The sequence below is a fragment of the Tyto alba genome, unplaced genomic scaffold, assembly GCF_018691265.1.
Source record: "Tyto alba isolate M040663 unplaced genomic scaffold, T.alba_DEE_v4.0 Super-Scaffold_17, whole genome shotgun sequence".
NCBI lineage: Eukaryota > Metazoa > Chordata > Aves > Strigiformes > Tytonidae > Tyto > Tyto alba.
The window spans coordinates 9,440,052-9,465,210 of record NW_024881279.1 but is presented as its reverse complement, the minus strand read 5'-3'; the positions used below and the strand labels follow the sequence as shown (position 1 = coordinate 9,465,210).

At 47.8% G+C, this 25,159-nt stretch overlaps 2 protein-coding genes across 7 annotated transcripts in view; one reads left to right on the top strand and one right to left on the bottom strand.

Annotated features, from left to right (window-relative positions):
• Positions 1 to 5: 5 nt before the first annotated feature.
• On the top strand, positions 6 to 18,991 carry FAXDC2 (fatty acid hydroxylase domain containing 2). Of its 4 annotated transcripts, XM_042789965.1 has the most exons (12): positions 6 to 62; positions 3,733 to 4,224; positions 4,351 to 4,471; positions 7,172 to 7,236; positions 8,397 to 8,444; positions 11,331 to 11,422; positions 11,526 to 11,629; positions 12,323 to 12,444; positions 12,771 to 12,976; positions 13,923 to 14,028; positions 15,115 to 15,281; positions 16,389 to 18,991. In XM_042789965.1, exons 5-12 carry the CDS (start codon positions 8,397 to 8,399, stop codon positions 16,543 to 16,545), a joined length of 1,002 nt encoding a protein of 333 aa, XP_042645899.1. In that variant the 5' UTR covers positions 6 to 62; positions 3,733 to 4,224; positions 4,351 to 4,471; positions 7,172 to 7,236; the 3' UTR covers positions 16,546 to 18,991. The 4 variants fall into 4 exon arrangements, with proteins under 4 accessions (XP_042645899.1, XP_042645900.1, XP_009963188.2 ...); XM_009964886.3 differs by lacking the exon at positions 6 to 62 and adding an exon at positions 1,257 to 1,435 and having other exon boundaries at positions 3,733 to 4,471; XM_033005982.2 differs by lacking the exon at positions 6 to 62 and adding an exon at positions 2,498 to 2,730 and having other exon boundaries at positions 3,733 to 4,471.
• A 3,563-nt stretch (positions 18,992 to 22,554) lies between these two features.
• Positions 22,555 to 25,159, bottom strand: part of LARP1 (La ribonucleoprotein 1, translational regulator) — a 43,681-nt gene continuing 41,076 nt past the window's right edge. For all 3 annotated transcript variants that reach the window (XM_042789962.1, XM_042789963.1, XM_042789964.1), the window contains exons 18-20: positions 25,002 to 25,111; positions 24,339 to 24,466; positions 22,555 to 23,773 (exon numbers count right to left, since the gene is read on the bottom strand). In XM_042789962.1, the coding sequence (XP_042645896.1) occupies positions 23,552 to 23,773; positions 24,339 to 24,466; positions 25,002 to 25,111 (460 nt within the window). In that variant the 3' untranslated portion in view covers positions 22,555 to 23,551. The remainder of the gene's footprint in view (positions 23,774 to 24,338; positions 24,467 to 25,001; positions 25,112 to 25,159) is intronic.

Sequence of the window (25,159 nt, the reverse complement as noted above, 5' to 3'; positions counted from 1 at the left end):
GGTTGGCGCTCGGCTCTCGCGAGAGGTCCGGCGGAGCGGCGGCAGGGCGCGCGGCGAGGCGGGTAACGTTGCTGCGCGCGCCCTCCTCGCGGCGGGGCGCGCGCCCGCGGTGGGGCGGAGCGAGGAACGCTCACGCGTGGGGGGGGGGGGGTCTGCGCCGCAGTGCGCCTGCGCAAAGCCGGTGGCCTTGTGATGAGTTGTCACACACCACCAGCACCACCTCCTACCCCTCCCCTCCCCCCCCCCCCAGTGCGGTTAATGGACTCGCCCGGGCTTTGCGCTCTGGGAGCGGCGGGCGAGCCCAAAGTGCACGGGCGGGGGGGGATGAGGGAGCAGGGCCCTCGGGGCCGGGCGGCCTTGGGCTCGGTGGGTTTCCAGCATGCGGGCGCGGGGTGCGGCAACCCAGCAGGCAGGTTCCCAGGGGCAGGAGCAGGGGCAGGCCCTGGCTGAGCGTCCCCCGAAGAAATAGTTGTCCGCCCCTCCCTCACCGGAGGGCGACGGGCGGGTCGCGGCGGAGCCTCTCAGCGGTGCTGCTCGGGGCCCGACCCTCCCCGCAGGCTCACGGGCCTCGGCAGCGCGGCCCGGCGGGACGAGGGTGGGTTGTTCAAGGCCGTGAGGGCAAACTGCTGCTGTCCTGGCACGTGTTGTGGTCCGTGGCAGACTCCTTAGTCGAGGAAGTTCTGCCTTTTCCTGCAGGAGCTTAGAAGTCCTCGTTCGAGTGCCTACTATGTCTGCAAACTTTTAGGCTGACTTCTCCTTTTCCGGAAACGCTATTTAAATTATACTAGCAGCAGAAGTTTGTATCCGGTAAAGCAGCATAATGTAAATTCTTGTGTAACACAGCTGCCAACACTTGCTTTGCTGGTTGATGCTGACGGCAGATACTGAATTTATTTGGAAGCTTGTCTACTAAACATTTAGCTTAGGCAGTATGTCCTATATTTTAGATTGCCAGCCTTCTGGACAGGGTTGCATCTGCTATAAATTACTGCAGTTCTTGTACTGATACAGAATTGTTACCTGCCCACCATTTGGGAGTCTTTCACTGGATCTCAGCTACTTGCCTACCATTTGGATACCAGTATCTGGAAAAACAAAATCTTGGTATCATTTACACTTAAGACATGGTTTATTGTCCCAGGTTTAATGTTCATACCTCAGCAGAAACATAACTTTTAGAAAAGTACTGCTCTCTATCAAGTGACCTTGGTGCTGTCAGCATCTTATGACATCCCATTATTGAATGTTATTTTGATTCAAAGTTTATCTTCAAAGATGATAGATAGTTACCATTTTGCCTTCTCAGCTCTGCAGTCTCTTGCATTGCATAATTCATATATTATGCAATGTGCTAGATTGGCAGAAAGTAATCACCTTTCTTCCCGTGGTCACTTGAGTTTGGAATTTTGTGCAAGAAAACATACATTGTTAGCAGGTAAATATAGCAGGTTGAATTACAGCACTCTTTAGAGTTCTAGGTTAGATTTTTTTTCCTAAAAGGTTCAGACTAAAATACATCATTTTTCTTGTTCGTAAACCCAGTGCTTGAAAGAATGCTGAATCTAGGGAAAAAGGGAGGCAGAGTCTTCTCAGGACACTAAAAATATGTGTGCCTTGCTACCCTAATAAAAAAAATATTGCAGGAAATAATCACTTGCGATAAATAATGCTTGTAATGTTTAACTGTTTGCATGTAGTTTAAAAAAAAAAAGGCTATTCAAGGATGTTTACGAACACTAGTGGTAAGAGCTGGAAACATTTTGCTTAGGGAAATCAGAATTTTTTTAATTGTGGCTAATTTTGATCATGGCTAATAAAGATGAAGAATAGCTGGAAAAGGCACCCTGCTCTTTAAAAAAGCCCATAATTCTTGTATTTGGAAGTTACCAAAGTTTCTTCCAGGCCCAGAACTCTAAAGCAGGTTCTTGAGTCCTCACACACTCTATATGGTTCTGTTAAGACCACAGCAACAAAACAGTTTGTGTAGATCAACTACATTCTAAGGTGGAAAAAAGGGCTTTAGCTCAACATTTTCACATAAGTCAGCTGGAGCCACACATCCTGGACCGTGCCCTGTTGAAATGGCTGTGCGTTTCCTTTAGAGCTTAGTAACAGCATCACAAATGATAGAAAACTTACGGAAATCTTAAAACATGAATTGAGAGGTAAAAGATGCAGCTATTGCTGAACATGTTTGAACCATAACAGCAGGGCCATAATTTACACTTTCCTAACCCTTCCATTGCTCCACAGATGTTTCCGAAGAATACCACCGGAGTACTAGGTGGTGCCACATGTGTGTCCTGGCAGATGGTTAGAAATGGAGTTCAGAATGCAGGGAATTACTGGTTGGGTGAGGGGGGCCGAGTTCAGATTCCTCTTCGACATTAGAGGAACTATCAGTGTGGGTTTATACGACCCTGATGGATAATTCATCGTTTTTCTCCTAATGTTTTTTGTTTTGTTTTTTTTTTTTTTTTCAAACAGTGAAACAAACTGACTGTTACAAAAACTGTGGAGAGTGAACAAAGGGAGGTTATTTTATGAAGTGCCTGATCAAAAAGCCTTTCTGCTGAGATGAAATCAGACTTCTTGCATGCCTCAGCAAAGACTGCACCAACGCTGGAGTCTTTGTGGTGAACACACCAGTGCAGGGCACAGGCGAGCCAACAGGCAGAAGCCACTTTAGGTTACTGCCAACCTGCGCTAGACACAGACTTGCAGCAGAGAGTAAATTACGTTTACAACCTTATAACTAACATGCTGAGCTGTCTGTTGCTATTGAGTATAAATATTTCAGAGATAACCTGTGTCAGGATTGAACAGCGGTTAGAAAGAAACACTGAGGTCTGTGAAATTCACTGGTTTATCACCTGGTTTTGGGTATTGGATGAGCAGTCCTCCCAGTGCAAGCTCAAGTCCAAATAAAGATCAGCTCAGGACAGAATTTATATGGGACTCCTCTCTTGAAATGCCTGTTTCCACTTCCTTCTGTGCACGTGTGTGTATAATTTGAAGGAATCACATTCCTCCCTGTTGAGTCTGCTGTCTTTGATAAATAACAATTAGTAGCAATGGCTAAGAAGTACAAACTTTTTCCCCAATAAGGAATAGTTAGGATTAGTCAAGAGAAAGTGTCAATGAAAACAGTAACACAGTCTTAAATCTAAAATGAAGCCACAGTGAATGTTTACCACACTAAGAGGTCAGACAGTGTGCAGTTGGGAGGGAGTGGAGTTCTGGGAATATTCTCCTTCTGGAAAAAAGTTAATTGGTAAAAATACAGATGCAGCAGCAGGTACAAGAAACCAGGTGCAGACAGCGAGGCACCGCTGTTATTCATGCTTGCAGATCTCTCTGTAGCTCTAACTGATAGCTTGAGATGTTGCTTACCAGACAAGTGTGTGTGTTGCTTCACCTGTGAATGGCCACACAAGGCTAACTGTGAGGCAGAGGTGATATTCCTTGTTTTTCTTTGTGTGGAAATATAAATCTGGGAAGTTATGGCAAGTATCACCCTGAATTCTCAGAGCTTAGTTCATAATAGGGCACTGTGTATTAGGTAAGTAACATAGATTGGGGCCACATTTGCATAATAAAGACCAATGCTTCTGCAAATCACATCTTGCTCTCTGCAATACCATAATTACAGACTTTATGGTCTGTAAACAGCGTATTTAAAGACAACTGAGCCCAAGCACATGCTAACCTATTTGCATCTTGTCCTTACAGATGGAACCAGTACCTGCAACTGGCTGAAGACACTATGTAGCTACAGCGTTGGTGTAATTTATAGACTTATAAATGGGTCAAATACACCTTTGACCCATTCAGTTGCACCGGCACTAGGCACTTTGTGCTCAAAACATGAGTTGGTGCATTATAAAAACTACTTATCTTTAAGGTGTAGATGACATTTTTATTCTCAGATACAGCTGTTAACTCTTGATGAAAAACTCCTACCTGCAGAGATGTATTCCAGACACTTAACCGAGTGACAGCATGCGCATATGCCCAGGGAACGCTGCCAGTACTAACAGTGTCATGGCACTGGCTTCACATGACTTGTCTGGGAGGGGACAGCCAGCTCCTGCTTGGAAACACACCCCCCTCGCCTTGCCTAAACCCTCATAAAGTTTCCACAGCAGTAGTGAAAGGTGAGGAGTTGAGCTGTGGGCTCTGAATAGACACAAAGGACCTCTCCTAGGCTATCAACAGCAAGAGGTGAGCAAAGAACGGGCAGCCAGAGTTCAGGGGTGTAGTAGCTTGAAAAGATGATAGAAACTTTGAGGAAATCATGAAAAGACAATGTCATGTGTCTGTGTAAAGTACGACCGTAAGCTTTTTTAGGAACTCTGGTTGCCTCCAGATCTGTGCAGTGCTTGGCACAGTAGGACATCCACCAAACACGACGTCTAGTCCTGTGTCTGTCCACATAGTGCGGCTGATATGCAACTTTTCAGGTGACCGGGTAAGTTGTCCTTATGTTTTCCTTTCTATACATTCTATACTTTCATGGATAGTCCTAGCCTGGTTTTGTCTCAGGCGCAGTTGTTTTCCACTGTCCATGCACTATAAAGGTTGATTCCAGTGAAGTAAGGTCTACAACAGAAGGTTCAAGCAGAATGGAAAAAGGAATACCAGGACCCTGTGGTAGGGAGCCAGTCGTCCCAGCAGACGTACCCTGTCACCCAGCTGTGCCTGCCAGCAGCAGGACTCCGGCTGGTGTTGGAAGAAGGATCCAGTGCTGGGTACAATACTGGGTACGAAACAGGGAGAAACGGGCACGTGTGCAGCCTCAGCTTGCAACTATCTGGGCAACAGAAATGGTAGGGGACAGCAGGGATGGGACATAAGAATGTAAATGTTAAAACAAACAAAGAATATGGCAGCTCTTCCCTTTTCAGATTATGTTGAGCATTTTAAAACATGACTCAGACAAACTAGCTTTTTCTGATACCTGAAGTGGAAAATTTGGTGAACACAGCTCTGTGACTTAATGAACAGTTGTTGGACAAATGGTGAAGTACATGGAAATAATAATTTAAAAAGTATTAGAATTCTTTATTGACTAGTGTATGTTTCCCCTTTAACATCAAGAGACTGACTAGAAAAATGATTACATTTACTTCAGGGTTTAGGATTTGGTTTGGATCAAATTTGGTGTTAACTTATTTGAAATAACTGAAAAGGAGCTTTTCTTTTAAAACAGCACCAGTTCTAGCTAATATTTGGAAATAGCTGCAGGCAGCTGAGATCCTCACTGGTTGATTCGGGGCTGTATAACATGCCAACATGAGATCAGTGCCAAGCAGTTGAATGGCTTTTTTGTTTGCCGAAACAGCCATGGTTACACGAATGCTTTTTAAATGTATTTGGTGTATTCTGAATCAGAAGAGACGTTATCCAACAAAAAAAGAGTAGGTAATGAGATGTTGGGGAAAACCTAATCCATCAAAATTTATCTTGTTTTAATGTAAATAGTATAAAATTTTGTCCTGTAAATGTGACTTAGTAGTGTATTGAGATTTTGAGGAGAGGGAGGGTGAGCAGACATGGCAGTACTGTTTTGAACTGGAATTCTTTGCCCAAGCAAGACGTCTATCATAATTTGATTATTTTAAAAGGAGCACTACTAGAAATGTGATTATAATTTTAATTCTTTCCTAAACTCACAGAATAGGAGGCTCAGTCAAGCAATGGCTTTTTCTCCTCCTAAAAACTAAAAGCAGAGTCACATTTTCTACTGTGCTCTGCTTTCTACTCTTCACATGCCAAGATTGAGCAGAGTTTGACTCAGCACTACTGTATGGAGGAACAATTCTGAAGCATCAGCTTTCCAGCAAGCAGCTGAGATACCCATTTTATGTCTGCCTCTCTGAGATCTAATGTTGTCTACTTCAGGGTCATCAGAGTAGAATAATCTCTTTAACCACAGAAAACTATGGCCAACAATGTTTACTGCACTGACCTAGCAGGATAATTTCAGATTGCTGTTTTCAGATCCCTACTGGATGGTCGTAGAGAAGACAGGGAGGTGCACAGCAAAAGGGCAAGAGCTGTGAGTTATAACAGGGGACATTCTGATTAGTTACTAGGGGGAAAAAAAAAATGTAGAGTGAAGGTAGTCAAATACTATAATAGATTTCCCACAGAAGCTGTGGAATCTCCCTCCATGCAATTACTCAAAACTGTTCAAGGCTCCAAACAACCTCCTAAGAAATCTGGAATGGAGTAAAACCTCAAAAAGGAATGGATTATTTAGCTTGACATATTGCAAGCATTAGTAGTGTTTTCTTGGAGACAGTGGTCACACCTGCCTGGGGAGGACCTGTGTGACAAGATGGGCATATAGTGCGTGCTAGGTAACATAAAATGCATCACTCTGATCAGAAGGTCTTTTGGAAATGAAGATCAATTTGTCCTGTATCAAGTTATTTGCACTCTTCTATTGAGGCTAGCAGGTTATTTGTGACCGCTAGTTACAGGTATTCATCAGATATGCTGGAGCCCAACCATATTTTTTCAGTAAGGTTGTGATTGGCAAACTTGATATGTCAGAGGAAAAAAAAACGTACAGAAGATCTCATAGACTGGCTTTAGGAGCTCGCAAAGTCTAACAGCAAGGAGCTCTAGATCTGGGGAAGGACAATAAGTCCTAGGACACTGTGGCTTGCTTAACACATTGTCATTTTAAGAAATAGCACCTCAGGGCACCTCTCACCCTACTTTTTGCCTTTTTTTTTTTTTTTTTTTTTTTTAAGGCAGCTACCAAAAGTTAGCATTTCCCATGGGAGTACATACAACCCTCGTGTCGAAACAGGGAGTTGGGAGTTCAGGCTCATGGTTTCAAGTTTCAGATCACTTTTTGCCTGATTTTTTTTTCTTCTCAGAACCATTTAACATCAGCCTCTTCCACTAAAGTACATAGTTTGGTGGATTGGCCTTGTCCTTTTCTGTCCGTGAGTAAACAAGAATCCAAGCAGAAAGAAGGTGTCCAATTTTTCTGTCTTGTGCCCCTTGACTTGCATACTAACATGTAATGTAGGGAAACAGAGCTGGAAACACCTGTAAATAAACAGAATTGCATTTGTAAGAACATATCCAGAAAGCTGTAATTTCAAAGCTAAAATATAACTTCCTGGCTAATATGGGGACTTCTTTTGGGCAGTGTATTCTTCCTTTTTGAAACACTGTGAGAGGAGTACTCCCAAGAGGCTTGCTACCATCATAAAGGTAACAGAATATCATCTTTCTAATTAATAATTTTCCAACTGCTTTTCTTTGTTCCTTAGACAGGTACCTTTATACCTTCTTTGTGCTTTCCTTTGTTACGCTGGGTAACACAGTTTGCCTGTGTTTGAATATTCTTCTGAATATGAAAAGCAAAATGGATTGTACAATTGTCAGAAATCTGGCCTTCATATTTTTAGAATTTGTGTGTTTAAGAACAAACACCAGGTGAAACCAAGAAAACCTGAAGGAATATTTTGTTAGCTTTTGATAATTATAATTTATGATCAGAGTGCAGCAATATAAAAACAGCTATGCAATAATCCCTAGGACAGCCACAGAATGTTCTGAAATATAGAGATCTTTCCGTGGCCATGGACAGCAGTGAAGGGCCAGCAGCTTCTTAAACCTTGAGTTTGATGATTTTTTTTATTCTTTTTTTTTTTTTTAATGTTTTGTTAACAAATGACAACATGTGACAACAAATGGTCAAACCAGAGCCAAATGCAAGGAGATTTATTATGCAGTGACCACCTGTCCATGTAGGGCTTTAACCCCTCAAATTGGCCATAGCAAGACTTGAAGCAAAGATGATTTTCTCACTTACCATGTGCTTAAGCTGTAATTTACAGTTCCTCTGCCACATAAGTGAGGGCTGTGTGGGGCTCTGCTGCATTAATTCTTCATGGCACAAACTCACTTTGTTGGATTTTTGTTTTCATCCTTGTTAGTTTAACAGCATGTCATTGTTACGGAAGAGCGCATGTCATCCTTTCCTTGCAGTCTGCGAAGGGCTGGAGTTCTTACTGCTTGCAATGTATTCCTGGGCCAGATCAAGGGAGGCAGCTATGCCACAACACACCAGTGCCACGATCAAAAGCTTTTATTTTGGCTGTTCTCCCATTTTTCTTTGTTACCCTTGCATCCTTATTAGTCTTCTGGGACAATACTAACTCACTGGGAAATAAGGGGATTTTTCTTCTCAAGAGCTCAGTTTTGCTCCATGTCCAACATGAAGGAGGGAGCAGGACAGGACAGAGAGTAAATATTTTACAGTTTTGCAACTGAACTCGGAAGTTGAGGGGATTTGCCGTTGTCAGCAATGTGTTCTTCTACTCTGTAGCTGTACAAGGTTCACTCACTTAGATCACCTTTTATTTCAGATGAAAAGAGACTCTGGATATTCCACCACGGCTGAGCAGCAGAAGCAGGTAAAGGCTCAAGGTCATCTTTTAAAGGAAGTGTTATGGAGGTGCTTTGGAAGGCTGGATGTGTTGAATCATCTTCTTTTACAAGTGACTGGCACATCTATGCTCTGATCATTTTAGCACAACTAGGAGCTTATCTCTTATCACTACAGCATTTTCCCAGCATTTTCCCCTTTCAGTGGACTGCAGCTACAGTACCAAGTAGTGAAGGGCCTGTTATCTCTGCTGGCATGGCAAGAGACTACAACACTCCCCTGTAACGAGAAGCTGTGCCATCTAACTGGGCCCAGTCTTCCAAGTGGTCCTGCTTAACAATATGTTTCCCAGCTGATGTGCCTGTCTCTTTACCCTGCAGGCAGTGACCCTGTTCTGCATGTAAGGAATTTTCCATCTTGTACAAGCCCTTTAAGGGCAAGATCTCAAGTGATCCATGGATCAGAGTGTGGAAACTACCGTGTTGGAGCTGTTGGCATGAAGAGAAACAGGGTGTTAGCACTTGGACTTGATGAACAAGATTTTTTTTTTCTATGTAAACTTCTCTGCTTCTACAGCTCACGTAATTATACTGTGTGGGATTCATTCACGTAATCACTTCATCGTGTGCAATAAAAACACAGCCTCAAAACAAGGCAGTTTCTAGCCAAAGGGCTTTTAAAATAGCTTATATACTGAGCTTTAGTGTCTCTCTGTCCTATCTCAAAGCAGGACATACACAGTGTTTGATGAGTATTAGCAGTTACTAGTTTTTGAAACTCTTGAGTTCTTCAGCTGGAAAACGCTAAACAATCTGAAATACTATTTGGTCTAACTAAAAATTCTGACACTTGTAAGTTTTTCTTTGTTACGTTCTTCCTTCATCCCAGGAGAAAGAAAGGTTTTATAGGATATAATTCTGTTAAAAAGCTCTAAGCTTTTTATAGCTTTTGTAACCTTTTTTCTGAAGAATATGCAGATGGTGTTCCAGGGTCTAAAGATTAAGAAAGTCTTATCTCATGCCAGCCTACATGAGGTATAACATGGATGTAATTGGAAATACGAATCTGCTAAGAGAGCAAATCTCCAGCCTAGAATCCAGCCTGCACTATCTGAAGCTGGAATAGAAGGCTTTGGTCAGCCTTGGATTTGTAGTTCAGTACACCCAGTGATAATGCCAGCAACTGATTGCATTGCTTCTGATATAAACCTGTAGGGTTCACAAACATCAAGCTGTAAGGCAAGAGTCCATTAAATTACTTCCAAACCACATGCTAACTTGATTTAAAAAAAAAAAAAAAAAAAAAAAAGATGATAGGAGGAAACAGTTGTTTGTTTTAATGAGGAAAGTTTCAGTGCTAATGAGCAAAGTTCTGTCCCGGGACAGATAAATATTGCTGACAAGTCCTGGGCAATATTTAATGTTCTGTGGCTGTTACAGAATCTTAAAGAAGCTCTTAGCACTGAAAGCCATGTAGAGAGGATTCCTCTATATTGCATTACCCTAAACACACCTGCATTCAATCTTTATTAGTGAGCTGTCTCTCTTGTTTGTCCTCTCTGACAGGAGACAAGAGGACAGTAACTATGAATCATGCTATTTTTACTCCAGTCTGTTTGTGCAGCACAACGCCACAGTTAAAAAACAGGAAGGACGGAGTAATGAACAAGACACTAGCTGGTTATTATACTATATTATTTTAGAATGTCATTGTTTGTTTGTTTGTTTTTTTTTTTAAACATTTATCCTGCAGATAAATATAATGCATATTGACCCAAGAAAACCCAAACTAAGATTGCTGAACTTCAGAACCAATTCAGACTTGGGCTACTCTAAAAGACACATAGTTAATTATATATTTGTCATATATTTGCTAAACAACTTGGTTTTGAATATTTAAATGCTCAAATATATTGAACAGTGTTTTTTGAATATATTTACTCCTGGAATCAAAAGGTCTCACTGGTAATTTTCTGACTCTCTTGCAGTTGCTTTGTATAGTTAAAATCCTTACTAAGAGTCATGCTAACATCACAGGTGCCCTTATGCTATAGATGGGAATATTTCTTCAGTAGGTAACATTTCTGTGACTGAGAGCAGGGATTTAAAGACCTTTATACTTTTGAGAAGTTGAGTATTTTAGCTCCTTGTTAATGTGCAGTTGTTCTATCCAGATGGCACATGGTACCTACTAGCCAACTTGTACTCTCAGTACTAGAACTGAGTTGTCCCTGTGATGGCCTAAAGACACAGCAAAGTGAATTATGCAAGGAAAGGTAATAGCCTGTATTAAACCTCTGTTATCCCATATAACCTCTCCTCTATACTCTGTATATAGCTTCTGGGCACGTGAGCCTGACTTCAGAATCAGTCTTCAAAGCAAAGAAGAAAACTGAGAGGAGTGGTTCTGGATTAAATGGAGCTGTTAATCAGATCATCTGAGCACAGCAGTTCTTGCCTACTGTGGGGAGAAAGCACACTGCATACTGGGAGGGAGAAAATACGGAGGGAGGGAGGTGTTGAGACAGAGCACTGTTTCTTACCCCCCAGGTCTTGCTTTACTACTGCTCTGCATTGTCCAGAAGCCCCTTATATTATTACCCTTCAGGTAATACAAAGCGTGCCAAATAAAAACAGAGGGAAAAATCAGCGGTCCTTTCTCTCCCTTTGGTTATTCCAGAGAAATTCTGTGTCAGTGACACTTCAGGTCTCTATAAGCATGGCAGACGTTCATGTGTGTAGTCTCCCCCTCAGTTACGCACCATATCCCATAACAGCTTCATTATTATGTTCGTTAGAGAGTTTGTGAAACAAAACAGGCCATCATAGAACTGCCTTTACCTCCTGCATTTCAAATACAAAAATGCTAGTGTAGGACACAGCAGCACATGCTCACTCTTGATGTTTGCTCACAGGAAGAGAAGCTCTGGGATGCCGTGAAGATCACTGCCTGCGTCCTTGGTACAGGCCTGCTCATATTTACTGTCTTGGTGAACTCTGTTTCTTGGTAAGATTGTTCAAACAAGGGGGCTTGAGGAGAAACTTTTCTGTGGAGAGGGGGAAAAGGGGATGATGAAAAGATGGGCAACCAAGAACGTTTATTCCCACAGGTACATGCAGAATATCTGGGACACTTTAGGCCATTTCTGGCAAACAGCATGGCTAAAGTTCTACTACTTGTTTGAGGGAAAGGAGTGGACAATCTTCCTCCTCGGTGAGTTTTAACAACTCTCTGCTGTAGGAGGAACCATCCATGTATTACATCTAAAATGGGGACATAGACGTGCCTTCCCAAACTCACTAATCCTCCCACTGAAAAAGCACATGTAGGCTTCAAAGCCAGCCACAGCTGATGTAGTGCAACTGTGCTGCCTGGGGACTGCTTCACCATTAGACCCCCCATACAGATTGAAAATTTAATCTTTTTGCTGCTGCTGAAATGGCTTCCCTGTGAGGATATTTTGCTCCTGTGAGAACTAGATGATTCAGTAAAACTAATTACTGAAAATTAAAGTTAATGAATTTTACTCTTTCTGTAGCACCTATAAAACTCTTCTCTGATTAACAGCTGGTGAACAGGCCTAGTAGGGACCTTACAAGGTCCCAGGGATCAACTCAACCTTATCTTACTGGTATTTAAAAACCACCCATGACAGAGATCCCCAGCCTCCCAGAAAAGCCCTTTCACTTGTGGCAAGTTTCAACTTATGAGACATTTGTCTACTCTAACCTCCCCATTCCCCAGGTCTTACCTTTCCTCTTGAAACCACCTCAGGGTAGGGGATACATACCTGGCACATCTGGGTCCCAGCAAGGTTCTCTGGATACTGTGCCACTGTATTTTGTTTCCGATTTAGCCACAGCTCTCAGTTTATTCCCACATCTCTGCCCTTTCCTCACACCACAGGGACTGGAGTGGTGCCTAGCCTTGCTTTCTGGGGCTTCAATGGAATCCTTATGGTGGCTGATGTAACAGGAAAGCCAACCTTCATTACTCGCTATCGCATTCAGCTGGGCAAGAATGATCCTGTAAGTATTTCTCACTCTGCCTCTTCTGCTGGCTAAACACTTCCTGCAGTCTCTTAGTCTAGGATCAGGGAGAAGAACCTGTTATGCCTTTCTCTCTCAACCAGGTAGGATTTGAGGAGAATCAAGCTGAGTCTTGTCTATCCACTGCAGAAAGGAAGGCAGTTCTTGTAATTAGGCTACTAATCAGATCTGGATTGACTGCTTGTTAAAAAGTTGATCCCAAAGCTAATGTGGAAGCTGCCTACAAATGTTAAAGCTCTTTATCCTTCCAACTCAAAGCTGCATTGCTTCTGACTTAGCCTCAAGTCCTGACTTCTTTTTTTCAGGTGGACACAAAGAAATTGCGCCAAGCCATCTGCACAGCGCTGTGTAATCAGTTCTTTGTCTCTTTGCCCATGCTTGTGCCCATGTTCTACGTCATGAAATGGTGGGGCAATACCTTCAGCAAGGAATTACCCACCTTCCACTGGTTTCTTGTGGAGCTGAGCATCTTCACCTTAATAGAGGAAATTCTCTTCTATTATACACACAGGTGAGCTGAGCACAGGAACAGGACTCCGTAGTTTTGCTCCATGCCTTTAAGCTTATACCCATCTCCTGAAACAACAGGAGTCCTAATTTCCCCTCTTCCACCAATCTTGTATTTATATGGGAAGACTTGCCGGTCCTGAAATCCATGCTTACAACATGAGGCTTTGGTGCTGCCAGTAACTGCAGTAAGCAAAAATGGGTAAAATTACAAAGGTGGAGCAGCTTAGAAGCTAAGAAAGAAACAAAACAGGGAGCTTTACACAAAAGCTGTGACCCAGCATTATTTGAAAAGAGAAGAACAAGACTGACTATCCTGAAAGAAAAAAGCTCATGAGGTCAGTGACTGATCTCCCATTCACTTGTACAGCACCTACAAAACGGGGCCTGGCTGCTGACACTGCAGGCTTTCTAAGCACTGATACCAACATTAGAGGAAAAAACTAAAGCAAAGAAGAAAAAAGCCTGCAAAAGACCATGCAGCAGCAAAGCACGGCATTCTCAGAAATATGTATGTTTCCCTTTTGGACAAATGCACACAAAAAAAATAAAAAGCCACTTCTTACAAAGGACCCGCAGAACCTAAAATTCTGAATCTAATAGTTGCCAGTAGGAAAAGTCAAACCAGTGACAATTTAAAGCGAGTCTTCCCCTAAGTAGTACTCTCAGGTTTGAGCAAATGAGTCATTCAGGGACACTGATTTGTGGGATTTATGGGGACTGAAGTTTAACGTGTGCCAGTGGACACATCGATCAAGTGAGGGCTCAATACTAAAGAAGGAGAGAGCGAGGGAAGCCAGGAGTCCTACACACTTACACCCAGCTGCTCTGAAATCTTTATGTAAAAGGGGGGACCTAAGCAAGACCACAGCAGAAATTCTGTGTTATATTGTTGGATGTTCCTTTCTTGCAGCACTCCAAACCTTCTCTTCTCTGTTTTCTCTGCTTAGGTTTGTTCACCTCCCATTCCTGTATAAGCACATTCACAAGAAGCACCATGAGTGGACATCCCCCATTGGCGTGGTCTCCATTTATGCTCACCCGGTAGAGCACGTAGTAAGTGAATTCTCCATGGTCCCTCTCTGGTTTCTGCACGGAATGTGATTTCCATGGGATGAGGAGGAGTGCTAAGAGAAGAAAAGCAAATGTGCCCTTAGACTCTTCTTTCTTAGGAAGAGGAAGCTGAGCTGCATTGCCAAGAAGCTTGGCTGTAGAAGGGTTGCAGTACCTGTTTACACTGCACTCCGCTAGCTTTAAAAGCACAGATCCAAGGGCCTCCAACGGTTAAAGAACTGACTGAATGGTGCTTCCTGGAGCACAGAGAGGGGTGGGAGCACAGACGGTGCTTTCAGCATGAGATGTGACACTTACACAGTCTGGGTTACTGCACGGACTCAGAATTTTGTTGTGATTTTCATGCTGTTGGCTGGGATCAGTGTTTGCAGGAGTGTCTCCCAGCACTGCTCCAGCTGCGACTTCTCATGAAAACACATCCTGCCTTCAGAAGATTCCACTTACAAGTACTATCTATCTCCTGCTAACAATAGTCCTGGGCTGCAGCACCAGCTCTGTGAGTCTCCCTAACTGACAGTCTTTGGGCAGCAGGATGACTTTTTATATTCAGGTGCCCAGCTAAGCCTAGCTGGTGCAATAAGCTCGGTCTGGGAAGCGACAGCCGTTTGTGCCACTGGTGGGACACAATGAAGTGATGCAGCTGGGATCATCACATCGCTGCTGTGACTGCACATGTCCCCAGGCCATGCCCTTGTACAGCTGGGTTTCCCAAGAGCAGCTTCAGCATTATTCAAAGGTGAAGCTGAAATTCAGAGCTCTGACCCCGGGATCATTTACTGGAATCATGCTGCCCTCACACCCCCAGTTCGGTCACATGTCTGACTTCTACTACAAGCTTAGGGAGCTTGGGTTGTGACTATGTTTTGCAGTGAGTAAAACTCAGCTTAGAGTAAACTATTTCTCTGATGATTATGTAATTTTAGTAAGGTGTTTGCAGGGAGATCTTCCCTTTATGCTGGTTGCACAAAACTAATGCCATGCACTACCCACATGAAACAATTGAGCTCCTAGAGGAGAATCTCCTTGTTGTGGACTGATTAACGAGGTCAGTTTGCTTCTCATTTCTAGCTCTCCAACACGCTGCCTGTCATGACTGGCCCGATGATCATGGGGTCTCACATTGTTTCCATCGCAGCATGGTTCTCCCTTGCTCTCTTAACAACAAGCATTTCTCACTGCGGCTACCACCTGCCCTTCCTACCGTCGCCGGAGTTCCACGACTTCCACCACCTCAAGTACGTCTGGGCGCTGCTCAGCTTCCCCTTGCCCTCCCGCCTGCGCCCCGGCACTGCCGATGGGCAAAGCTCCTTCCCGAGGGTGCAGTGGGTTTGTGTAATGCAGGTACGGGTGGAGAAGCCTGGCCGGTTTGCCCGATAGCAGGCTGGGTGCTGTCAGTTCTTAAAGCGGTTCAGCAGAGATGGGGATTTCAGAGGACTCCATCCCGCTGCCGCCGGACACCTCACTGCCACTTACCCTCCTCCATCAGCTGACGTGGAAACTTTCTCCAAAGCACAGACGGGGCAGCTGAGGCTGGGCGTTTCAGGTTTCCTAAAATGACATGGGGGGAAGCACATAGATTATGTAGTAGCAGGTATCACCTGGACTTCCCCCAGCATGAGCACAGGGTCAGAGTCGGTGCTCTTCAAGGCTCTTCCTAGAAATTCAGAAGACACTGCATGTGATCTAGAATAAAGACAGAGCAAGGGCAAGTCACACAGCTGAAATAAATTTGCATGGAGCCTCCCAGTCTGTCCCTCTCCCATACTCGAGGATTAGTAACACTGATCAGATAACACCTTGCCCAAACACAATTAACCCTTTCTGGCAGAGATTCCAGGCCTCCTGTGCTGGAGAGCAGTTTCAGCAGGTTGTTCAGGGATACGTACCACAGCAGTGGAAGTGTTCCCACCTGGCTGTGCACTAAATTCACAGACACGCTCCATCCAACATTTCACCTCTCCTGCAGAACCGTGGCTGCTCTGTTGCCACCCGAATGCTGGGCAACACCCAAACCATGGTGCCAGTTCTCACGAGCAGTCATCCGCCCGGCTCAGGCCGGGACACGGACGCTCTCCGGGCGGAACGGCCGCGCTGGCATCCCGGTGCTGGCAGCTCGGCAGCTCCGCGGCTGCTGGTCAGGGCCACCACGTCTGGGTAACGGCAGCGCCGGAGAGGGAAGTGGCGGGAGAAGTTTCACTCAGGCTTCGTTAGGGCTGCGAGGGAGGTGGGTGCAGTAGCAGAAATCGCGTGGCCGGCTTATCAGGGCTCTGAAGGAGATGGAAACAGGAAGGGCGAGGCAACCTCAGTAACTTCCAGTGATGTTTATTCTGTTTGGTTTCCAGGTTCAACCAGTGCTACGGAGTCCTGGGAGTGCTGGATTATCTGCATGGGACGGATACAGTGTTCAGACAAACTAAAGCCTACGAGAGACACAGGGTCCTCCTCAGCCTGACGCCACTCTCAGAAAGCATCCCCGAGGCACCCAGAAGAGCAGAGTGAACCAGCCCAGCAGCCCGTGGTCCTTGCTGAGCCCAGCGACTCACAGAGCGAAAGACAATGATTTATGCCAAATAGTATTTTAATTGGGAAATGAGTTATTATTCCCACGTAATGAAACCCACAGCTAAACTTAAACATGCTACTTGAGATGAGTGCACTTTTGCTGCCTGTTATTTTCTACCCAATGCACAAAAAACCCCAACTGCTCTAGAAAGCTATTTTTAGACAAAGTTTAAAGTTTGTTTTTTTTTTTTTCCTTAATTACTTGCACTGCTACTTGGTTCTAGCTGCCTGCGCATAAGCCAGATGTGCTCAGGGCCACGTGGCTTTGGGGAGCTCCTGGGGAGTTCTCATTATAAAGGTTTTAACACTTCAGTTCTCACAGGCCATGCTTTGGCCTCTTTCAGCAGCACTCTACAGAAATGCCAGCAAGTTCACCAGAACTACATGTGATAGGATTAAACCCACTATTTTTCTGAGACTCAGAACACCTGGGATATGGGATACACCCCATGGAAAATCAGTGGGGCCAGAGCTTTAGAAACACTCTCCCCTGCAAATGCAACAGAGCCTTGACCTCCCCCCAGCAGTTTTTCATGCGAGGTCAGTAGAGGTCTGAATTAAGGGCTGTCACGCCCTCATCCCCGCTCCACAAACCAGTGTCTGCCAACATAAAGCAGGCTTCCCCCTCGTGGGACAGGGAAGCAGAGCTGGGAGCTGATGGGCTACGTGGCACAAAGAAGGCCTGGTACATCACCTCCTCCTGCTGAGCCTCACCTCACTCCCACACGCCAAAAGGAGGCACAAACCAAAATTCTGTACAATGATAAACTACAGACAGAGACTTTCCAAGGAAAGAAGAGTTGCTGCTGTCCTGAGCTGTGTGCTCAGTGAAACCCTGTAATAAAGGACCCAACAAAAAGCACCCACACCTTGATGCACATCTATAAGCACCCACACAACCAATCTCAAGACATGCTGCAAAATTTCTCCAGGATCTTCTTAAGTCTCAACCCTGCCTGGGGGCCTGGGACAAAAGTGACAAGTCTCTCACCACTGCTAGACCCTGGCTTCCGAGGAGAGGACACGCAGGGCTGACCTGCCCTGCACTTACCTGCTGCCTGCCCAGCTCCGCTCATGGAAGCCAATTCTCTCCCCTCACCCTCCTCCAGTGCCTACAACCACACAGGGATGAAGAATCCTGTTCACCCACCCACAGCGCCCTGGGGAGGGCAAGTCAGCAGAACAGAAGACCCAGGCTGCATTGTCTTTTGAGGTTTTTATTTTTATACATTTTTTTTTTGTATTAAAAAGGAAAAAGCATAATTACCACAAATTACAAAGGACTAAAGCATTACTAGAATAATGAATCACATCAGCCTAGAAAGCAGATACTCTGAATAATATTAATGTTATAATACAAGCTCTCATTCAAGTATTTTACATTTTTCTCTTTTCCTTTTATATGTGATGATGATCCTAGCACATGGGTCAAAGATTATGTACTATCGACAGAAGATGGATCATGTACAGCGGGCCGTATTAACAAGATTTTCCTCCCAAGTGATACATGGTCTGTGATGAGTCATTTTAAGTTTGTCTCTACAATAAATGCAGCTGAAGAAGGTTGCACACACTTTCTAGTTTTGGGAAACAGAAGGCTGAGGTTGGGACACACAGGGTTTGAGAAGGGCCAGCACATGGAACCATCACCCCTCTTTGCTCCAGGCGAGCGAGCAGAGGGCCCCCCTCGCTGGGGCTTTGAGCCACAGATCCAAAGGTTTCCAACCCCAACGGGACCGGGACAGGCTGGGAGAGGAGGAGGGGGAGCGGGGCTGCGCCGGGAGGCTCGAGGGACCAAGTGGTGCCAAGCACCCCCTCCCGCAAGGGGCACCCCCGGCCCCCGCGCGGGGCCGGCACCTGGAGAGCGAGCCGCAGGGGGACGGCGCGGGGACCCCGGGGGTGACCCCAGCAGGGTCCGCAGGGCGCTGGCTGGCACCCAGGGCGCTCCCCGCTCCTCTGGAGCTTCCCACCAAGGGGGTGTGCTTGTCACAGATACGTCGGTCCTATGTTCAAGTGTCTGCAGAAAGTGAAACTGTAAACTACTCATTGAAATGCTGCCCTCCAGCCACTGGCTCCATGCCACCAAGACGAATGTGGGTTGTTTTTTTTTTTTTAAAAAAAAAAAAAAATTATCTATTACCTGTATTGGAAACTTTAAAAAAAACAAAAACAAAAAACCATAGTCAGTGAGGAATTTAACATCAAGTGTAGCAACCCTCTCTTAGTAAAAACCTAGTATCCATTTCAAAACAGTGACAAAGTGACATAACCAGTCTCAGAGGAGAGGGGAGAAAATAAGCATTGCAAACACAGCTTGCTACATTTACAGTTTTCTTTCTTTTTCTTTTTTTTTTTTTTTTTTTTTTTTTGTTTTGTTCCTTTTGATAAAATAACTGGAAAGGCATTAACAGCTAGAAGGCCCCCTCTGCACTGCCATGTGAAACGTGTACAGACACGTGGCAGGATACTGAGGTTAACGCATCATTTTGTTACAGTACGGTCGACCAGTCCCAAGCAAGACGAGCAGTTGCCGAAACTCGAGGGACCCCAAGGGCTACAGTGACAAGCCGCCATCCGGGGTGTGAGGGGGGCAGCAGGAAGAGGGACAGACAGGCAAACAGAGCAGCAAGATTATTACTTTTTTTTAATTTTGAGGGTTTGGGTTTTTTTTTTTGTTTGTTTGTTTGTTTTGTTTTTTTATTCTCCCTCAAACGATCATGGCAAAGCAACAAAGCCTCCTCCAAAACCCACCTTCCACCTCCGCTCCTGACCCCACGCCAGAGCTCTGTACCCCGCTGCAACCGCCTGCGTCCCGCAGACAGGCTGACCTCGGCAAGGGCCCCCCGGCTGCAGCCGCCTGGGACCTCCTGAGAAGGGGGGCGAGATGGGGAGCGCTCCCCCCGCTCTGCCTGCGGGCCCAAAAGCAGCCGGGGCTCCCTCTGGCCGAGCCGGCGGCTGGGTGCCGGCACCGTGCAGCCCTCCCGAGCTGCGGGACGGATCAGTGCTCACAGAGGTACGCGCGACCAACCACTCAGACCACTAAAATTAGAAAGAAAAAAAAAAAAGCAGAAAACACGATCGTGGTGAAGCATCCAAACTAAAAGCAAGGCCAAACTCCCTCCTCGGCAAGAGCTTCCCCAAAAGCCAAACCCCTCTCAGGACAGCCGTCCCGTCGCCCGGCGGTGGAGCGAGCTGTGTGCGATGCTTTCTGCGTGCAGCTACGCAGCAAGAGGCCGGCCGCCTCCGCAGACGTGTCCCCCCCGCCCAGGGGAAGCCCCGCTGCCACCAGCCCCTCCTGCACGGACCACACGCTCCGCAGCCCCGGCCTCCCCCCAGCTCCTGCTGCCGCGCAGGGCCGCGGGATGCTGCCCCCTCCCCAGGGCTCCCTGTGCCCGGGCAGAGGGCAGCAGCCAGCGGTCCCGTGTTCCCTCCGGCCGGAGGAAGACAGCGGGGAGCAAACAACTGCTGCCTCAGGTCCCTCTTCCCTTCGCTCCCCGGCTACGCTGCTGTCCAACAGAGCGTAAAACAAGGCACACGGTCCGCAAATCCGGAGGGCAGCGGGACCGCTGGGATTGCTCTTCTGACCCACCTTCGGGGGGGGGGTGGGTTTTCAAACGGGGCCCTCAGCCACACTGATGTGACAAACCACTGACTCAGCAGAGAGGGGGGGAAAACTCTTCTGTGCCAAGACTAGAGTCTCAGCCTTCGCAACTAAAAAAATAATTGAAAGTCAATTAATATTTTGGGAAATTCTCACCTCTTCTACCACATAAGCAATTCCACAGTCTGCTCCACACACAGTAACTCCACAGCAGGAGCTTGTTCCTCTTAATTTCCTACTTCGTTTGTTGCTAAAACGCAGACAATTGGCTTCAAAAGAGAACACGCACCGATGACAGGAGCATGGGGACACAGCAGCAAGGACCACCCGTGGCATGTCCAGACCCGCTTCCACTTGCAAACCAACCAGCAACGCATCTCCAATGCCCTTGATCAACCCCCACCTCCAGCCTCCAAGGCTCCTCCTTCCCACATCGGGGTTAAACCCAGCCGCATCCTTAACCTCAGAGATCTGACTCCAGCTCACGAGAGAAGGGAAATCCAGGGATAACAGTCACAGCCACAGCACTGTACAAGTGTTATTTGCCCGTCTTGCCCAGTTACCACCCCGCAACCCCAGAGCACTGCTGCTGTAACGGAGCAAGCTGCGGACTCAGGCTGGCATGCCGGAACGGGGCCCGCGAGCGGTACCACGCTGCAGGGTGATGCGGCAGGGGCGGCCGGGCCAGGATCACACCACCAGGAAACGGCAAAGTAGCAGCCACCCAGCCTCACTCACACCCAGCTGTGCTTTCGATTCTAGCAGCAGTTCACGAAGCTGCTCCACGCGGACCAGCCCACCCCCACCCCAACCACCCCCCCCACTCCCCCCCCTCTCTACTAAAGCAGCATCTTCAACGCAGTGTCAGTTCGGGAAGGTGGTAACTGCAGCCAAGGCCCTGCGAGCACCCGCAGCCACTGCTGATCCACAACTTGCCCAAGCTCACCCTCTTCATCTCTGCTCTTGGCTCCGGGCTGCTCTCACCCGCCAGCCCCACAGCTGCACTGGGACAGCCCTGGGGACACGACTCCTCCCAGCTATGAGACGCAGCTCTGGATCAACTGGATACTTTGGGAGAACACTGTTCGTTACCAGGCTGTGATTTGGCAGGGAGGGGTAATGCAATCAGCTGCATCTCTGAGTAGCCCACTGCGGTGCCCTTTGCAGGAGCGCGCTTTGGGAGTGCCGGAGCCACAACCAAGCCAGCTGCAAAGCAGGTATCCCGACACCACAGAGGGAGCACAGCGGCAGCAAAGCAAGCGGCTCTGGCTGAAAAGGAGGTTCTACCCTTATGGCAGGAGCACGACTTTACAGGGCTCCTTCTGGGCCCCAGGAGCAGGTCTCCCCCCTCTGACATATGCCCCCTGCAAGGGAACGCAGCTCATGAGCCTGGGGAGGGTCTGCCCGCTGAAGCCCACCCAGTGCTGGGCAGAGGAACCAAGTAAATGCCACAGCAGCTCTGCAGCCATCCCCCTGCTTCAGCCGAGCAAGGAGCAGCACGGTGTTATCGCAGCCCTGAGAGCTGCACAGGGACAGCGCCCTGAGCAGGAGACTCCACACAGCCGCCTGCCAACACACGATGCACAAAGAAACCCAGGCGAGAGCCCTCCTCTGCCAGGCAGGTCTTCCACTCGCACCCAGCACAAGTCCCACCAGCACCCCCAGGCCAGTGACGGCTGCAGGACACTGAGTTCGCTGGGGCTGCGTCGCTCCGTCGTCAGGCTACAGCATTAAGCGGCACCGGGGACACGCCAGCCCTCCCACTCGCTCGCAGCAAGGACCAGTCCCTCCAGCTGCTGGGACAGATCTCCCCACTCACCTCCCCACCACGCTGGACTCACAGACTGGAGCAGACCGACCTCCTGCCCCAGCCTGCCTGGGGAGGGCGCGGGGGGTCCGAGCGAGGCCGTAAGCATGTACAGTCGCTGTCGCGGGGAGGATGCTACAATGGAATATACACAACGTAGCGGCTTCAACTACTTTGTGAGCACAAGTCTTGGATTTGACTGCCCTTGGCGCCTTCCCTCAGCAGAATCAGGGCTGGCAGGGGGTCTCCGCGATGGTGGGAGGCATCCGAGCGAGCTGTGGGGTCAGGAAAGGCCGTGGGGAAGATCAGCTCGGCAGCAATGCCATGAGGAGTCTCTGGGCCAGGGGGGCCGAGAGCCCAGCACACCCCAGGGCGCAGGAAGCCAGAGAGCCTCCTCGGTCCAGCTCCACCATAAGGCAACTTTTTTTTTTGTGTTTTTTGTTTTTTGTTTTTTTGTGGTTTTTCTTTTTTTCTTCAATAATATTTCCAAGGAAGAAAGCAAAGGGAGATGTGTCTTTTTAAAGAGTTTTTGTTGTTGTTGTTTTAGAGGGGTTTGTGGGGATTTTTTTTTTCGTTATTATTTCATTTCTGCAAGGGAAAAGGAAGAGAAAAATCTCCTTCAGCAAAGTCCCGTCTTTGCGTGCGATGGGCATTCCTGGGGCAGTGGGGGCACCGTCCAACACAGGCTTGAGTCCAGGTGCCTGCCGGCCTCCCACCAGCCGTCCTCGCAGGAAGGAGTCAGAACAAGCCTATCCTTGGCAAAGGTCCTTTGGTTGACTTCCAAATTGTCCACGATGGAAGGGAGAGGCGGGCAGAGGGAGAGCCAGACCCTCGGGAAGGTGAGAGGCGAAGACGCCGGGGAGGAGGGGTCAGGAGGACGAACAGGGCCATGCTCCTGTCGCGGCGGTCGGTGTCGGAGAGGCACCGCCGTACGTGGAATGGGAGATGTCAGCCAGGTCATGGAGATCAGAGGCTCCGCAGCATCGCGACACGCTGCGGCTTCGGTCCCCCAGCGGGGAACCTCGCTCCTCCGAGCCTCCCGAGCGGGCTGCCCTGCGATCCGAGGGGAGACACAGAGGGGAGTTGTTGGGGCCGCACAGAGCAGACTTGTTTTGGTAAATCCAGACAAACTTCTAGCAATAATTTAAAACTTGATATATATATATAATAATAAAAAAAATCTCCCCTTTCCAACCCAGCCAGAACATATTTTTTTTTTTTTTTCCCCCGAAGAGACACTAAGACATGAGTGTGTGCACAGGAGGGGAGGGAAAGCAAAGGGTGGGTCTGCTGGGAGCGGGTCTGGCTCTGGTCAGGGTTGTAATAGCAAAATGGTGTTTTAGATACAGATCGTCTTTGCTTTCCAGCCACAAGAGAAAAAATCATGTGCGCTGAAGTTTCTCCCGAGCAGCCTATTCCTGGGTACCCACCTTCCAGCTCCCTTCCTGTCCCACCCCCTCACGTCTCCCCTTCTCCGAGCCATTCCCCCACCAACCCACCCCATTCCCCAGCAGGAAGCAGACGCTGCAGCCTCTCTACTTCCCCACTGTCTGCGATTCTGCAGCTGACAGGGCGGGGGATTGCTGGCTCCGGTTTTTGGCATCCTCTTGCGCAGGCTGGCTGGGTGAGGCGTGGGCTTGGCTGGATGGGCACTGGCTGACCGTTTTGCTGGAAGACTGGGATGGGTAGCGCTTCCTGCCATCTCCCCCTGACGTCGTAGGGTATCTCTTGTGTCCACCTTCCTCCCCCATGGGTGGCTGGAAGAAAAGCACCCCAGGATCAGCACAGCCTCCTCCAAATGCAGATGCCCTCCCCCTGGATCAGGGGGACAGCCTTCCTGCAAACCTCCTGTTGCAACTTCTCTCCCTGACCCACAAAGAACTCGCCTCGAGCACACAGCTGTCCTCCTCTCCAAGTCTACCGCGGACAGATTTGCTGACAGAAAGACTGACTGACTTCCAATCAAGCCCAAGGGTGACAACTTGCTCTTGGGGACCTCCTTCCCACACAGGGGCACAGTCCAGAAGCCAAAGCTCCACACAATGCTGGCTCCACTCAAGCCATCGGGGCTCACTTCCCTCCTCAGCTCACCAGGGAAGATGGGCTTATCCAGTTCCCCAGAGCCGCTCTGAAGTGAATTTGCAATATTCAAACGCTGCAGCTTGTTCCTGGCTTGGCTGCAATGACAGGGCATGACACTAGGTGTCACTGACTTCCCCTGCCTGGCACTGCTTGGGGACAGCCCCCCAGATCCTCCTGCCTTGAAGGGGGCCAAGGGGTGTTTGCAGGGGCCAGTGTGGTGCAGGCTTTGTGTCTACTCACATCCACTCGGAAGTCCTCGAGGCGCTTGAACTTGCTGAGGTATTCTTGCAGTTTGCTGTTAATGTCCAGATTTTTGGCTTTGGAATATTTTAAGAAGGCCCAGAACTTCTCCAGCCCATAGAGCTGTCCTGGAGGGGTAGAAAACCAAACCAGACGTCAGCAGGACAAAAAAGAAAAAAAAAAAAATCAAACCAGATGTCAGAACACTTTCCTCCAGGCTTCCCCATAGCTTGCCCCATAGACCCTCCTGTCCCACTGGTGAGCACAATTGAGGCAAGACAGAGAACCTGCAGGGAAGCAACCTACATCAGTAAAGGGCAGCCCTCTTGACAGGGGATGTCCCCAGGCTCAGCTGACTTGGTGGTGGCAAGACTCAGCCACTGCACAGCCTTAAGAAATCCCAGAGGAACTGGTGTCCCTAGAGACAATGTTTTGGGAGAGCTACAACCTCCCATTACCCTCCTCCATCCCCCCAGCAATCTTCAGGATGGTGAGCATTCACTCAACCTTCTCCTGTGAAGTGAGCAACGGGACAGCCAGCTGGTCCCCATCACACGTGCTAGTGTACAGCTTCCACAAAGTCACAAGAAGAGGCCCAGGAGCAGCCATGCAGCTGAGGCTACATCGCTGCCAATCCCAGGGGGGGCCAAAGGAAGCACCTACCAGCTTCGTAATCCTTGATGGTCTCTTCTTGAAAGTCCTTAAATATGTCTGGCCGGAATTTCTTCTCCAGCCCATAGCTGTAGTATCTGAAAAGGCACTCCAGACCGTACCTGGGAACAGAGAAGCATGTGGTGCTGAGACACCAGTGCACGCAACAC

Coding starts and splice junctions, on each gene's coding strand:
- FAXDC2 (XM_042789965.1), top strand. CDS start 8,397: ATGAAAAGAGACTCTGGATATTCCACCACGGCTGAGCAGCAGAAGCAG. Junction 8,445..11,330: donor CGGCTGAGCAGCAGAAGCAG/GTAAAGGCTCAA, acceptor GTTTGCTCACAG/GAAGAGAAGCTCTGGGATGC. Junction 11,423..11,525: donor TTGGTGAACTCTGTTTCTTG/GTAAGATTGTTC, acceptor TTATTCCCACAG/GTACATGCAGAATATCTGGG.